This window comes from Halichoeres trimaculatus, unplaced genomic scaffold (genome assembly GCF_033239565.1).
Source record: "Halichoeres trimaculatus isolate MK-OKI-2021-1 unplaced genomic scaffold, fHalTri1.1 fHalTri1_scaffold_5, whole genome shotgun sequence".
Classification (NCBI taxonomy): domain Eukaryota; kingdom Metazoa; phylum Chordata; class Actinopteri; order Labriformes; family Labridae; genus Halichoeres; species Halichoeres trimaculatus.
This window is the reverse complement of record NW_027437183.1, coordinates 5,277,209-5,293,193: the sequence shown is the minus strand read 5'-3', so window position 1 is coordinate 5,293,193 and position 15,985 is coordinate 5,277,209. Positions and strand designations below refer to the sequence as shown.

The 15,985-nt window shown below is 41.3% G+C and overlaps 1 protein-coding gene across 1 annotated transcript in view; it reads left to right on the top strand.

Moving 5' to 3' along the window:
- The first annotated feature begins 12,741 nt into the window (after positions 1 to 12,741).
- The window catches only part of rtn4r (reticulon 4 receptor), an 82,887-nt gene continuing 79,643 nt past the window's right edge, over positions 12,742 to 15,985 (top strand). Inside the window, exon 1 of the mRNA XM_074669335.1 lies at positions 12,742 to 13,354. Within this exon, the coding sequence (XP_074525436.1) occupies positions 13,333 to 13,354 (22 nt within the window). The 5' untranslated portion in view covers positions 12,742 to 13,332. The remainder of the gene's footprint in view (positions 13,355 to 15,985) is intronic.

The window sequence follows — 15,985 nt, the reverse complement described above, 5'->3', positions numbered from 1 at the left end:
CACTTAATCAAGCCTTTTCTAACATGACAGAAATACTACAAAATAAGTAATAAAAGTATACATGTTTAATGCTGAAATCGTATCGGATTAATATCGGCCAATGCTCAATGCTGCAGTATCGGTATCGTATCGGAAGTGAAAATGTAATATCGGGACATCCCTAGTATGTAGCTCTGATCAAAGGAATGCACGACACGAGGAGTACAGTGGAACAGTTGTGGGGAGACGTGTGTTGTTAACATGATCAGCAGAGAAGACAGAGTTACGGCTCATTTATTTATTTATTTATTTATTTATTTTATAAATACAAATCGATACAAAGAAAAAATAAAAGACCCCCAAAACTGAATGAAAAGGAGCAGAAAGAAGAAAACTCTTAATGTATCTGCCCCTGATTTACGGCAAACTAATGCCCAACGTTAAGGACGATACGGATACAGAGGGAGCCTTCTGTCCAGGCTCTTTTGTTCATTTCGTCTGTATTTCTGCATCTCTACATGAAGCTTATGAATATGGACCAAACAGAGCAGTACCACTGGAAACTGCGGGGGCAGCTTTTCTGTTACGACCCGATACAAAACTTTAGTGAAACACGAAGAAGAAATATCAATGAAGGAACTTTTGCGATGTATTTAACTGCCTCACCAACCACTGCCTGCTACAACACTGCCTCCATTTTTGTCATTTTTGCAAGCGGTATATTATTAATACCTCCTCCACAGTCGCTATGCTTGTTTTTGAGTTTCATCGTCATAAACTTTTGACTCTGGGCTGCTATTCTACAAATTAGACAGCAGCGACATTCAGTGGCTTTTAGAGACTTCTGGGACAGCCAATGATGACTTTCCTTACTGAGGAGCTGGCATGTTGAAACTAGCAATGTTTCACTCAGCTTTAATGATGTTTGAAATGGAAAACCGCCTCATTCTTTCAGTTTTTTCATGACTATACATGACACAATTGATTGAAAATAATGTTGATAGTGGATTATTAGGGTATTTGGTGATTTAGGGTGTTAAAAACAACAATGTACCCCAAACCAAACTGGAAATCATGACCACAAAGTGGGGATAAGAACCGAACCGTGGATTATGTTAACCCATCACTAACCTAAATTCGACATCTTACATTTCATCTCCACAACAGCATTGTAACAATGATACACCTTTTGTGCTCACACATTGAACCCCACAACGATGTATTACTGGTATCCCAGGGTGTGATTTCCACATTGGATTACAGCACGTTGTGGAAGTGTAAGAGGCACAGCTTGTGAACTCACGACAGGAGCCCCATGTGTACAAAGACATGACGCACACAGCCCCGGATACGCCTTGCCAGCTCCGACGTGTTGACACAATCTCATTTACATCTGTGACATATCTACTAATGACCTATAGTGTGACAGAATGCCATCTTGATTTGAGTGTGAATATTTACCATTAAAGACATGTCATACATTTATAGAAGATGACAATCTAGATAAGGCACGAGCCATAGTCAACTTTTAAATATAAAATTTTATTTATCAGGCAAAGTGTGACTGGTGAAAAGACAAAGTGGCTAGTAGCCCTGGGTATGACATTTAGTAAGTGTTTAATATTTAAAGATACAGTGAGTGTATTCAAAGGAACAGTATGCAGTATTTTAATGTACGGTGTGCAGTATGTAAAGATACAGGGTGTGATATTTAAAGGTGTAGTATGTGCATTTAAAGGAACATTAACTTTAGTATTTAAAGGTGCAGTGTGTGTGGTATTTCAATGTAAAGTGCATAGTGTTCCAAGATACAGTGTGTAGTGTTTAAAGGTACAGTTTGCTGCACTAAAAGGTTCAAGGTGTGGTATCTAGATGTGTTGTGTGTGGTAAATAAAGGAGAAGGCCAAAGCACTTAATGGTGCAGTTTGTGTTATTTAAAGGGACAGTTCAAAGTGTTTTAACTGATAGTGTGTAAAAAAAAAAGAATGTAGTATGATATATCGGGGTGTTTTGTTTGACAATATTAAAATCATGATTCTTTGTCAATTTTTCCCCCAAAATTCAAATTTTTCATTTCAGTTTTTGTTTATAATCTGGATTGGAAAGAAGTTACCACTTTTCTCCAGCAGAGGGGGAAATATTTCTCTCTAACTCACGTGATGTGCATTTTATGGGAAAATATGGCTCCTGATATAGTCATTAGACATTATCATCATTCAACTTTTTCACATGGTCTGGTGTTAAAAATGTAAACCAAAAATTGTAGATATGGACAAATCACAATTAAAATTGAATCACTATCCCAAAAATCGTGATAGAATCGAATTGCAAGAATAGCATATCGTCCTAGCCTTAATGTGTAGTGTCTAAAGGTACAGTGTGATGCGCTTAAAGCTGGAGAGTGTGGTATTTAAAAGGACGGTTCATATTGTTTAAAGATACAGTGCATGGTATTTAAAGATACTGTGTGCTGAACATAATAATAATAATAATAATAATAATAATAATAATAATAATAATAATAATAATAATTTTTAAAAATAAATGTATAGAGCCCTTAACATCCAAAGTTCTCAAAGTGGTACAGCTTCATAAAAAAAACTACCAAAAAATATAAATAAATAAATAAAAACAAAAAACCACAACCATAAATAAGAAATTAGAAAAGATAAAAGAGGCCAATTAAACATTAAAATAAATAAATAAATAATTTAAAAAAAAAACATTTAAAAACAGTTTTGTGTGACAGACAATCTTGAAAGCATCAGAGGTTGCTTAAAGCTTTGTTAAAAAGAAATGTCTTTAGCCCCTTTTTAAAACAGGAGGAGGAGGAGGTCTGAGTGGGTGGGTATAAGTTCTTTGAGGTAGTAGAGGGCATGTCCATGGATGCATGGGTGTGTGAGGAGGGAAACCTTATAGTCAATCCTGGCGGAAACAGGGAACCAGTGGAGTGATTGAAGCAATATGTGACTAAGAGATGTAGGGTGTGGTATTTAAAGGTGTAGTGTGTGTATTTCAAAGAACATAAGATTGGTTTTTGAAAGCGCATTGTGTAGCAGGCCAAAGCAATTAAAGGTGCCATGTGCAATAGTTAAAGGTTAGGGGTTAAAATGATCAAACTTTAATTTAATTTATATTGCACACTGCACCTTTAAATTCCACACACTAGACCTTTAAACCCGGTGGTTGAATTGCCAGAGCCAGAGGTAAGGGTTAAAGCCTGACCCCTAGCCCTTTTCCTATGACTCATCCCCCACTCTCTGTTCCCTGTCTTTACCCACTGTCCTTCCTCTTAATAAAACCACAGAGACCGTCAAAACCTTCTTAAAAAAGCAAAAGACATTTCCTCTGTTAATATATCCTCTGGTACACTCTGTTATTGCTGAACATTTTCATTAATGGTGGAGAAAAAGATAGAGTCAACATGACAGCATGATTTGGTGCGGCTCCTGATTGATGTTCTTAAATCCTGGATATGAGTTCGGTTAGTCCTCCAGAGTTGATTAAACCCACATCCCTGTTTCTATGGGATACTGCTGTGACCAATCAGAATCAGGTTCTTAACATTTAAATCAATTAAAGGTAATTTCATGTGTTTATTCAGCATTTTTCTACAATGTACTGTAAATTTGGGAGAATCTGTTTTGTTTTATTGCTCAAATAAAAAAAGAGTTCATGTTTCTTTAACAGACCTTTGATTCCCACAGTGATAAAAAGGCTCTGAGGCAGAATTCCTTTTTTATTCTGTACAAAAATATCAATAATTTAACCATGGACTTTATAAATAAAATACCACCCACTGCATTACTTCTCACTACAGCTCCCTGCCAGGGCATTATGGCTTTATTCTAACTGTGTTATACTATACCATTCCTTTTTGGACACAGATGGGTATAAAAACAGGATATTGGACCGCCACAAATATACTTTATAAGTTAACAACACATCAAAATAGATTTTACTCAACCATCCCACCACACTCCTGAGGATCCAAATGTGAGTCTCATCTCTAAACTGTGATGCTGAGCAGCTTACGCAATGTCCAGGATTTTTCAGCCAGCCCGCTTTAGGAAATGATGTGTTGCATCAGTTCGGGGAGAGACCCCTGCTGTGTAACGTGATTAAAAACAATGGATTTCGCATGGGCCCACATCTGTGATTGGTTCTGACAGTGTTTATGATGCTCTTCCTCCTCACAAATCCCTGATAAGTCCGTCCATCCAGCTTCGTACAGCTGTAGAACAGGAATGTGGCATCCCTACAGTCAAACTAAGCCTGAAAATTAGAAGCATCGCAATGTTAGATAACACACTGTACTTTTTTTTTTTTTTTTTTGCTGAATTATTACGTTGGGTAGGAAAAGGAAATTTGAGTTCAACATTTTTTTCAGGTACATGTAATCACATACACTCACCAGCCACTTTATTAGGTAGTACCAGGTCTGACCCCAAGGTGCTGGAAACCTTCCTCAGAGGTTTTGCTTCATTTCGACATGACAGCATCACACAGCTGCTGCAGGTTTGTCAGCTCGACATCTGTGATGAGAATCTCCTGTTCCAACATATCCCAACAGAGCTCTACTGGACTGAGATCTGGTGACTGTGGAGGCCACAGTGGACTCCTTGTCATGTTCAAGAAACCAGTTTGAGATAATTTGAGCTTTGTGCCAAGAAAATATCCCCCACACCATTACACCAGCAACAGCAGCCTGAACCGTTGATACAAGGCAGGATGGATCCATGCTTTCATGTTGTTGAGGCCAAATTCTGACCCTACCATCTGAATGTGGAGCAGAAATCCAGACTCATCAGACCAGGCAACGTTTTTCCAATCTTCTATTGTCCAGTTTTGGTGTTGCTGTGTGAATTGTAGCCTCAGTTTCCTGTTCTTAGCTGACAGGAGGGTCACCCGGTGTGGTCTTCTGCTGCTGTAGCCCATCTGCCTCAAGGTTGGACGTGTTGTGTGTTCAGAGATGCTCTTCTTCTCTGACTTCTGGAATCAACAAGACATCAACAAGACAGAGAGATGCTTGCGGTTGAGAATCCCAGTAGATCAGCAGTTTGTGAAATACTCAGACTGAAAACAATTTCTCACTCATTGACTTGCTACCATGTGATTGGCCAATTAAATATTTGCATTTACACGTAGTTAAAGATTCTATGAGGAGGATCTGTTTTAAGTGGACTGCCTCGCCACCTTCTGGACTGGAATCTCTACTCCACTCCTTTTTACTGTTCTAAGGATGTGACTTTAAACCAGGCGTGTGTTTGTTTTGGAACAAATTTTCTTTGTTCAAGTCAACTTTTTATTGGATATAACGCAACAAGTTAAGGTATTTATCAGTACAGTTACTTAGCACTTTTGTGTGAAACGTGACAACAAGCAAACGTAAGTTTGTACCGTATGTCTGTAGCCGGCTATATGTAGCGCTTATAGCAGCCTAATGTTATGGCGTGTCTGCAGGCTAACGTGACAACAAGCTAACTGTCAGTTCATGCAGTAGTTTAGTAGCTGTCCATTCCAAGCGGCAACCTCTGGTCTAAGAGTTTGAGACAGTGCTAAAATCTGCTGTTTCTTGAGTGTCTGCTTGAGGCTGGCTCCAGAAGTACTGGAAGTCACACCAAGCCATAAAAATCTGTTTTCAAAGAACATCGGATGTCGGAGAGACATGCAGATCAAGTCAGTATTGGGTCAGTTCGTCTAAGACCATATATAGACATCAAAACCACTTGCAAAATGGGTACATATTTCGACATCTAAATCTGAGCCCTGTAATGTCGTTCAGCATTTGGACGTCATTTGCAGACCAAATCTAGACATCGATTAGACGTTCAAAATGGATCCAAACATTCAGACATCATTAGTAGACCTTTTTGAGATATTAATCTGACCTCCATACGATGTATGAAAAAGACGTACTAAAAACTTTAATTCTGCACCTTCAAGAGACCTGATTTGGACGTCAAAAATTACATAAATATACGTCATTTCAACATCCCATTGCACAGTGGGTTACAGCCTCATTCAAAAAAATGTCTCCTGTCCGAGTCGCTAATTTTACTATCGACACACTGTAGGGGGGGGGTTGTAAGATCGCTATCTCGGCCAACCAGAGGCACTGCTCAGGTCATGTGACCGACAGGTGCTCTAGCTGTATGCAAAGCCCTTGCCACTTCCAATATGGCTGTGATAGCCGATCTGCTTCAAAAATCCATTTTAGAAATGGATGGGTGAAGTCGGGGAAACTATGTCCATGTTTTATACAGTCTATGGTCCATACGTAACTGTCAGTTTTTACAGTAGTTTAATAGCTGTTCATATGTAGCTCTGAGAGACGTATCCGTAATGTGCAAGGTTAGTAAATCCTGGTTATGTCCTGCCAGTCATCTACCAATTAGAGCTAACGTAACCTCACTCTTCATTTTATTGATAGACTCTCAAGTTTGAACAGACCACTGCAGAATAACTGCTGACTGTGGGTTGGAATGAACATTAGCACTAACAGTTTAGCCCCTGTGTTAGCCTTTAGCTTGGGCTATTTAGCTTATTTCAGCTTTCCTATCCTTTTTTTTGTCTGACAGTTAGGCTCCTGAAGAAAGAAATTGTTTTTATCAAAGAAAAACACAGATTTCTCTTCTCACTTCTAAACTTCTTTAGCCGGCGTGGTGTTGTCCTAGAGACCTGGATGTGCCATAAATCAATCCAGCCTTGCTTGACTTGATTGGGAAGCTATGATGAAGTTGTAAAGTAGCATTTAGAAATAACCTATATTGGTGCTGGTAATCCCAAACGCATTCCCTGAATGTGTTTGGATGCCTTTGTATCCTCTGCTGCATTTTATTCTCTACCACACTTTTGTGTTTATGTGCTTATGTTGCCCAAAGGAACAAAACACCAACTTCTTTGTTATATTCAGAGCAACAAGAGCAATAAAATTAGAATAAATACATCCAAAGAAAACTCCAGCTGTAAGTGTAAAATAAAAGAAGTATTGCTCTGTACCTCTTATAACCTCCTGAACACACACTGTGAATCTCAGCCAGCAGGGACCCCCCGCTCCAAGGATGAGCCATCTTTCTTTCTTTTATTAAACACTGAGATTTGATTTTTGTGCCTGTTATCAGATTCAAACTTTTTTTTAACCTCGTCACCCCATGCAGGCGGATTAAGGTGCAGGATTTGGAAAAAAAAAAGAAGGGTACAGCCCGGGGTTACAACTGTTCTATTCCAGCTCAGTGATGACCCACCAGTGAAGCAGAGAATGTGTTATGAAGGCAAACGCCTGCGTCTCATGCACCGCTCTGGACTATCTGCATGTATGAAGAGATGAGGAAAGTGAATGAAAACACGGCCACAAAGATTGTCAGCTCCTGCTTTGTTGACCTGTCCAACCTGTGACATACATTAAGACTCTAATCTGGAGTTGGTGAAAGGCTTTTATTCACAAACTGTAATTAACACTCGTCCTTTACTGTAGGTCCTGTGGCAGCGGGACACAACTAACTTTCCCATTACCAAAGAAAGTCATTTACACCCCTGTTCTCTTTTGATCCGTCAGACTTGTGATGAAAAGAATAATGGAGCCTCAGCCCAGGGATGCTCTGCCTTTGAGACTCGACAGCTTGACTCATTTCATTACTGTCATGAATTAAAGATCCCCAATCTCCTTTTTTTTTCTTCTCTCCATTGGCATGGCAATGATCTACCCTTAGTTAATTTACAGTCGCCCGTTGTGCAAGGCCTCCAGCCTCGAATCTCCCATGACAATTTACCTGTGTCCTTTTCACTTGCCGGTGCATATCATTGTGATATACTGTAATGGAATGAGTGGAGGACTCTGGAGTGAGTGGGCATGTTGTATAATGAGCTGAGGGAGGTATAGTAATCAGTAACAGTGCACCCTGTGCTTCCTGGCAAGAGGAGACATCTTCTCCGCTGAGCCAAATGAGAATTTTCCAGCTGGGGATACATTTAGTCGGGGTTATAGTCTGTGAATGTAATATTGTGACCATGCATGTATGCTGTGACTCAATTAAGATCCCTTTTATATGCAACCACAGACTGGAGAGAAGAAATATGCACAGCAACAGCAGTATTAATCCTGGGTTTGTGAACTCCCGTTGAATCTTGTTCATCTGGCTTCTTTGGCACCGTGGGTGACAACATTTGGGTGACAGAATGGATACAAAAGTAAAAACATCATGCTGTAATAAAGCAAGATTTCTTGAGAATATATAGGCTATACTTTGGTTTTGAAATGCACACCAAGTGAGATAACATTGGACATAGTTTTGTTAACAGTGCAGTCGCCCCCTGCTGGCCATTAGAAAGAGTGTAACTTTAAGGTACTCCTCCTTGACCTCATTGTCAGAAACAATGTTGTAACCCCATCGTGTTTCAAAGTGAGGCCGATGCAGAGATGAACAAGAATTGCAGTTCCCAAAGTGTCCACTTGAGGCTGTTTCCAAAAGCCCAGGAAGTTCCTTTAACACCAATGTTAAAGCACTACTTTTTTCTGGGGAATTCAACAGTTTCACATGAAATACAATAATTGGTCATTGAATTATTCCAGCAGACTGCACAGAGGCTGAATTCTCTTATAACTCTTCTGTTTTGATCTAAATTATACAAAACATAAAAACAGTCTCAGTGGAGGCCTCCATATTTGAAAGGCTCAACTCGACCGTACTTGTGTGCTGTTTTCAAAACCATTTACTGCATACTACTTGAGAGTGAAGTAGGTAGTATGTACTATGTACTGCATACTGCTTTTGAAGAAAATTTGTAGTGTGACTGTTCTGTTGGATCTGTTTTGTAGGATGCTAGGCAAGTTTTAAGTTTGAGAAAGTGGGAGGAAAGCTGAGCGCAAAACTGCTCCTGATTCATCAACTTGAGGTTTGAAACTAGTTTTCAAATGGACTTAAATGTTTGCCATCCTCTACAAAAAAGAAGGAAAACAGCATTAGCACTGTGAACTGTGGGAAACAGTATGCAAGGTAGACTTACAGAAGAGGATTAGGGCAATAGACAATTTAAAAAATATATATAATAATACATCCCAGTTTTTTATTTCTATATTTTTCCAAGAAAAAAAAGAGAGAATTCTGACTTTACTCTCAGAATTTTGACTCTTAAAAGTAGTTTAAAAAATAAAAAATTAAAAAACAAATATGATATTTTTTCCCCAGTGGCCCTAATCCTCGTCTGTATAGACTGGTCTATTAGGACTGAGAATTTTTCTGAAAAACCACAAGTAAGTAATCAGAACATACTGCTAGGACGGCAGGTAATATTGAAAACAGACTTTGTCTTTTTGGGTCATAAGAAATTGAACACCTTTAAGTTGTGTACAGCGTGACTGTAAATCATTGAGCTTTTTCAGACCAGGTAATAATTACATTTTTTTTATGTTTCTGCAAATGTTTCTGGATTTTAACATTAGTATTAATGTAGATTTCCAAGCTTTTAAACAAGCCCCTAGTGGACTCTTGAGGAACTGCATTTTTTTCTTTTTTTGCACATCCACATTGGCTTTATAAACATTGCTGCTAGTTTGTAATCATATTAAGGCTAATTTGTTAGCATAACTGGGGTGCAGATGATCTGACTTACTGAGAACTGCATTGTAGCTTCTTGCTGAGAGGCCAAAAGATGGTCCCAGCTCCTTCTTTTCAACTGTGCCCAGGTCATAGGCATTTCCAACTGGTAATAGGAGTTGTTACTGAGACTATGTCCATGTTTTCACAGTCTATCATCAAAATTTTTAAAGGTAAAGTTTTAGATAAGCACTCTATTTTGAAGTTTATCATCAATTTTAGGGATGGGCGAGTACCAGTATCAGGATCAGGTATTGGGCCAATACCAGCCTTATTTCAAGGTATCTGTAAAAAAAACTCTTACATCAAGCAAATCCTCCTTGCCAGTAGTTGGCACTACCTTGCTGCAGTTCGACACAACTGCAAATGAACGTACCGTCCCACTTTTTGTACTTCGGTTTATTTGATATATACATATATACATATATATATATATATATATATATACATATACATATATATATATATATATATATATATATGAATATATATATATATATATAAATATATATATATATATATATATATATATATATATATATATATATATATATATATATATATATATATATATTATATATATATATATATATATATATATTTATATATATATATATATATTCATATATATATATATATATATATATATATTTTTTTTTTTTTTTTTTTTTTTTTCAAATGATCTGTCACTGTTTATTGGAATTTTATGTATCAAAAGTACAAGTGGTCTTGGTATTCAGTACGGGTAAGTACTTGTACTGGTATCGGTCTCAAAAATAGTGGTATCCAACATCCCTAATCAATTGTTTTGCAATAATTAGCACAACAAATAATCAACTGGAGGTTACCTTAGAGTTTTGTGTTTGTCTTAAGAAAAATATGAAAAAAAATCCTTAAAGAAATACCAAACAGTGCATTTCTCTTCTACGACAAAATTGGACCACTTGTAAAGCCTTCTGCTGGCCATCTGAAATACTGCAGGTTTTAGGCTTTGCTTTTAAAAACAGAGAAACTACATCCATCTCTCATCTCTGCCTCTCATGTATGAATCTCATGTCTCAGATGTTTCTCTTTCACGCTGAGTTACCTACAACAAACAGTAAAACTGATTTATCAGGAAGCATGTAAACACGTCTCCAGAAAAATGTTTTGGCTTCAAATACACTCCTGGAAACATATATAATTCTGTACCAGCAGGAAGCATCTGTTACCTCCTTCCCTCCCTCATTAGAAGCGGTGATAACAGTCCATGATTATTATTTTTCTCTTGTGAAAAGCCTTAAACCCAGCTCGAGAAATGCCTCTTCCTCTGTTACACTACACTCCAGGGAGCACAGACACACAGCATACAAATGCCGGACAGGGTTATGCACACCCGCGTGTTTGCCTGCGCCCTCTGATGCATTCAGAAAAAGCAGGAGGCACACAGACGAGTGTGAGAGGTGACAGCATTTCCTGTTCTCTCGGGGTGACCTGGTTCTCAGCGGGTTGCTGTGGCGGCGGCGGCTTTGCGCTGAGTCTCCATCGGCCATCTGGCACCGCCGGTCTCTGCTGTGAGCAAATACCAGGCGAGTGGCTCAATGACATATTCTGATGGTGTGATTCAATATTGGTGGCGGTTGTAAGCTTGGGATTAGCCTGCTGCACATACATCCCTTTCACTAGGCTACACCACCCACCTGGCTGTGGTTTCACCTGCTCCCTGCGGTAATCACTTGGCTCTTTTTCCCTTCACTCGACATACTATAGTGTTAATATCGCAACCATTTGATCACGAGCCAGTGTCCCTGGAAATACACATCACTTATTTATTTTTTTTCCCTGCTACTGCTTTCAAATCAGATCCTGTAAAGCTTCCCGTATTTCGGCACGCATGGAAATATCCCAGATTGCCTTATAGGAAATGTTACACAGCACATTGTGCCAAAGCTTAAATCTGCTCAGTACAATCTGATTCCTTCCTCTCTCTGAGGAAATCTTCTCGCACAGATGAGGCCTCTCTGTCTCTGTCGCTGTCCGTGGTGCTGAACATCTATTTCCATGTTCGCCGGTAGGGGGCGTGTGCTACCTAAAGATAATAGCACTGCTGCTGTGCATACAATCCCCCCCTTTGACTTCCTGCAAACCAAGTAGAGCGGTTGACTAGTCTTCGGTCCCATCACTAGTGTCAGAGTGTGTGCATGCTGCTCAGTGCTCTAATCACTGTGGAAAAGCATCCATTATCACATCAAGTGCGTGGAAACAGCATGTGAAACGGGTGGATCTCTGCAAAGACGTGTGATGCCTGCAGGCACTCTGACATGAAGAGATGCTATGAAGGAGAAAATGTTTCACAATAACATTTATTGTAATAATTTTACTGTATAAAAAAGTGTTATAATAAGAGTTGAATCCTGGTGGATGAAATGCACTTTTTCCATCATCTGTTTTGCACATGTTAAAGGGAAACCTTGCACATGACGTGCCTGCTCTGTGCTAAGTTTGCGGGTTTAAAATGTTCCCCTGTCTGTCCGGTTAACCAAGCAGAACTGAAATCCCTGTCTTTTCCCTCCCAGTTCGGATTCTGACACTCCGCCTACGCCTTTCACAGCACCCTCAGTGTCCTGTCCCCCCCCCTGGGGAGGAGGAGCAGGTCCCACCAGCGGGGCCACGCAGCCTCCTTCGTCTGCCTTTTTTCTTTCTTTTTGGTGGGGGGGTGTTTCGTATGCATGTGCGTGCCTGGTCGTGTCCGATCCAAATAGATTCGCCTCACGTCACCTCGCTACCCACCCACTGGCACCCCTCCAACCCTCCACCCCCTGCACATAAAACATTCATTAGAGCGCAGCCCTGCGCTGCAAGAAATGTCCGTCTCAATAAGTCATTAAGACTCAGACTGACTCCTAAAAAAGTCCACCAGTTATGTAAAATAACCTACTTTCTGTCACATTTGTATGGATGTGTTGGATTTTCTATAAATAACTGAAGTGAAACCGGGCAGAAATACGTCAAATGATATAAAAACATCAAATCCTTTTTTTTATTCTGCTTTGATTTAAGGTGAACATCACACTTTTAAGAGGACTATTTCTTGCAGCGTGATATATACCCATAAAACATTAATCTCTGAAGGCTTTCTCTCCCTCTTGCGCTCTCTGCTCCGCCAAACGCACCTCGCTGCCCCGCCCTCCCGCTCCACCTCCCCGCGGTAAACGCACACTGATGCTCACCCAGCGCGGCCGCCATCCGTGCGCATCCACCACACTTTTCTCCGTCTTACTTGGGAAATACACAGCGGGACAGGTGATCGGACTGGATATGTGCTGCGGTTCCCCAAACATGGATCCAATACTGATTTTTCGCCTGAGTCGCTGATTCTTCTCCACTTGTGCGTTCACACTTTGAGCTCTTCTTTTTGCGCGTCCTATATTTTTTGGGGGGGAGGAGGTGTCGACTGGTGGTGGTGGTGTTGGTGGTGGTGGCGAGGCTGCTGATCCCAGTTTGGATGTTTATTGCTGACTATTTTTTGAATACCCCCTCGTCCAAATGACTGAGCTCGGGTGCAGCCGGAGACGTGGCTCCCCACTCGGGAAGACCTACGGCTAAAGTTTGCAGGGTGCTGGGTTTGCTTTAGGCTGTCCGTCTCTTGCCGTGCACTGGATTTGCAATTAGCCCCAAAATTGCAATAAACAGTGGATATCCTTTCTGTCTGCGCACACGCTGGGATTCATTCCACTTGGATTTAATACAGCGTCTGGATATCACCTCCGTTTAAACCATGAAGACCGTTATTATTGATGGTAAGTACCGATTAGACGATAGGACATGTTTGCAAAGTTTTCACATAGAGCAGACAGGAGGATCCTGCTGGGTCACTGCGCAGCGACTAAACCCACATCGATGGAGAGCAGACACATCCAAAGATAAATCACATGTCCTGATTGGAGTTAACTCTGCTGGCTCCTCTGGGTTTGCTTAAACTGGTGTGTGAGTGTCAGTATGCGCAGGAGCACCTCTAATCTGCACGGTAACACATTCTTATTGTGTTGTCAGAGCGGATCTGACAAGCAGCGTCAGTTTCAGTTATGGATATTGCGGCTGTAAACGACCTTGACTTAGTCGCTCTTAATTGAGTCGTAATTCAGAGCAGATTATGCGCGTGCCCCCCTTTTGTATGCTTGCTCGCGCGCGCGCGCGTGAGACTGTGGAGTGTCTGTGGCGGTCAATACGCTCCGCATGATATCGCAACTTAACCCGGGCATCCGATCAGCTCCGTCTGGACTCGGTGGGATGAGTTTTTGATGAAGTCTGCAGATGGTCCGCTTGGCGGCCCAATAATCCCGCGTTTACTCTCAAGCTCCTTGGCTTATAATTGGTGTTTTTGTAACAGCGTCCCACTCTGCCAAAAAACAGACAGGAAACTGGGCCTTAATGTAGCTCTCAACGCCTCGACTTGGAGCTTTTCTAACGATGACACGGATGCGCCTCCTTTCGTTTTTTTCCTACTTTGGCAGGAGAAATGCATAGGCAGAGTGTGTGTGCTGTGTAAGTGTGTGTCCTGATAGGTGGGAGGAGGAGGGGCTGAGAGGAGGAAGCACCTGGCATGTCAGCGCGCGCGCGCGTGTGTGTGTGTTCCTGCACGCCTGATTGCGCTCGTGCGTGTTTGGTGTAAATATGTTTAGAACGAGTGCTCACAGAACACGGCGCGTGATGTTTGATAAGCAGCAAACCAGCGCGAGATAAGTGCATGTAGCATCCAATTTGTTCCATCAGGAGCTCGTGGAAAAACCCTCATCTCCACCCTGCCCCACCCCTGGAACACACACACACACTTTCACTCTCTCTCTCTCACACACACACACACACACACACACACACACACTGAGTGATTATGCAACATGCTGAACTCTGTCTTCCTCACGTTGTTCATTACTTGGCTAAAACTGCAGGATTAGTGGAAGAAAGCCGCAGATTATTGTGGGCCTACAGAGAAACTTTGCATCTCACGACTAGAAAAATCAAAGAGGCTCGTCTACTCGTGCATTCTCTTTGATATGTCACCGGCTGATGCAAAATCAAGTGCACACCCTTCATTTGCACAGAATGGCTCCAGGTCCCTCAGACCCTTCAGGCAGGTTTTCATCATCCAGCTGCAGGTGTGATTTAGCACCAGAATCCTCTCACACACACACATACCTCTAAGTCTGGCTGCAATTATAATTGGTATCCATCCTTCGGGCTCCTGATGCGGCGGCCTGTCGCGACTTGTGTTTAAGGTGTCACAGTGAGGAGGGACTTTAATTTGCAATCTTTCTCACCCAGCCTGCACATGATCAAATGAATCTGTGGGGAAGCTATTGCTCGGGGAGGGGGTGATGTTGCTCCCTGTCTACTGCCAAGCAAAGCCAATAAAGCCCCAAATGAATGGATAAAACCATTAAAGTGGAACTGAACCACTAGACAATGAGGATGTGTGTGTTTTTTTTTAATTAGTCAACTTTGGTGTTGTTTTGGTGCTGCCATGCCAAAAAAACTCTGCCCTATTTTGGGAAAAAAATAGGCCACAGGATGCAGCATGCGAGGTGCTGAGATGATTGTTAAAGGGAAAGATGGCACATAAAGAATAACAATAGCTCATTTGCATAGCAGCATTAGGTGGGATCAAGCATCGTGCCATAAAGTGATAATGAGACGCGGCATCTCCTGCATCCTGAAAGGGAATGTGAAATTGATCCATCTTTGTGTTTTGTTCGGGAGTATATACGAGCACAGAGGGAGGGCTGTGAGGGATAATGTGTGTGTATGTGTGTGTGTGTGTGTGTTGTTTGAGGAGCAGAAAGAAAGACAGCAAGGAAGAAAGAAAGAACGCATTCCAAACTGAGGAGTGTGAAGGTTATGTAACTCTTCATGCCAAGCGTTTGTGCAACTTTCCGGATAATGTGTCTTTCATCACATGTCAGTGTGTTGACTGCATGGATTCTGCAGCAAAAAAAGGGTGGAGGGGTGGTGGAGTGGTGGGGTAGTATCGCTGCATTCCCCCTCCTCACTGTGACTTTCTCCTCCAGTTTGCTTTTCCTCTTAATTGGCACAAAAAAAGCAATAAAAGCAGCACTCTGTCCTGCAGGTGTTCACAGGGAAGCATGCAGGATTCCTAACTCCAGCTGCACGAAATGACCATAATACATCTGCAGCTGGGAAGGTTGTTGATCAATACGACTGAGTCATTGATTACTCTGCCAGGTGCTGAGATTTCTGGCTTTCATGTCTTGCTTTTTCACACTGACTTCCAAGGCCCTCCCCAGTCTCCCCGGTCTCATTTATTCACCTCCCTTTCCGTGACTTTAACAATTGAGGATGGTGCCGTGAGCAGGACCTTTCAGCTATGAAGACTAATAAGCCTCATTACCTGTGCCGGAGGCCTGAGCAGCTCC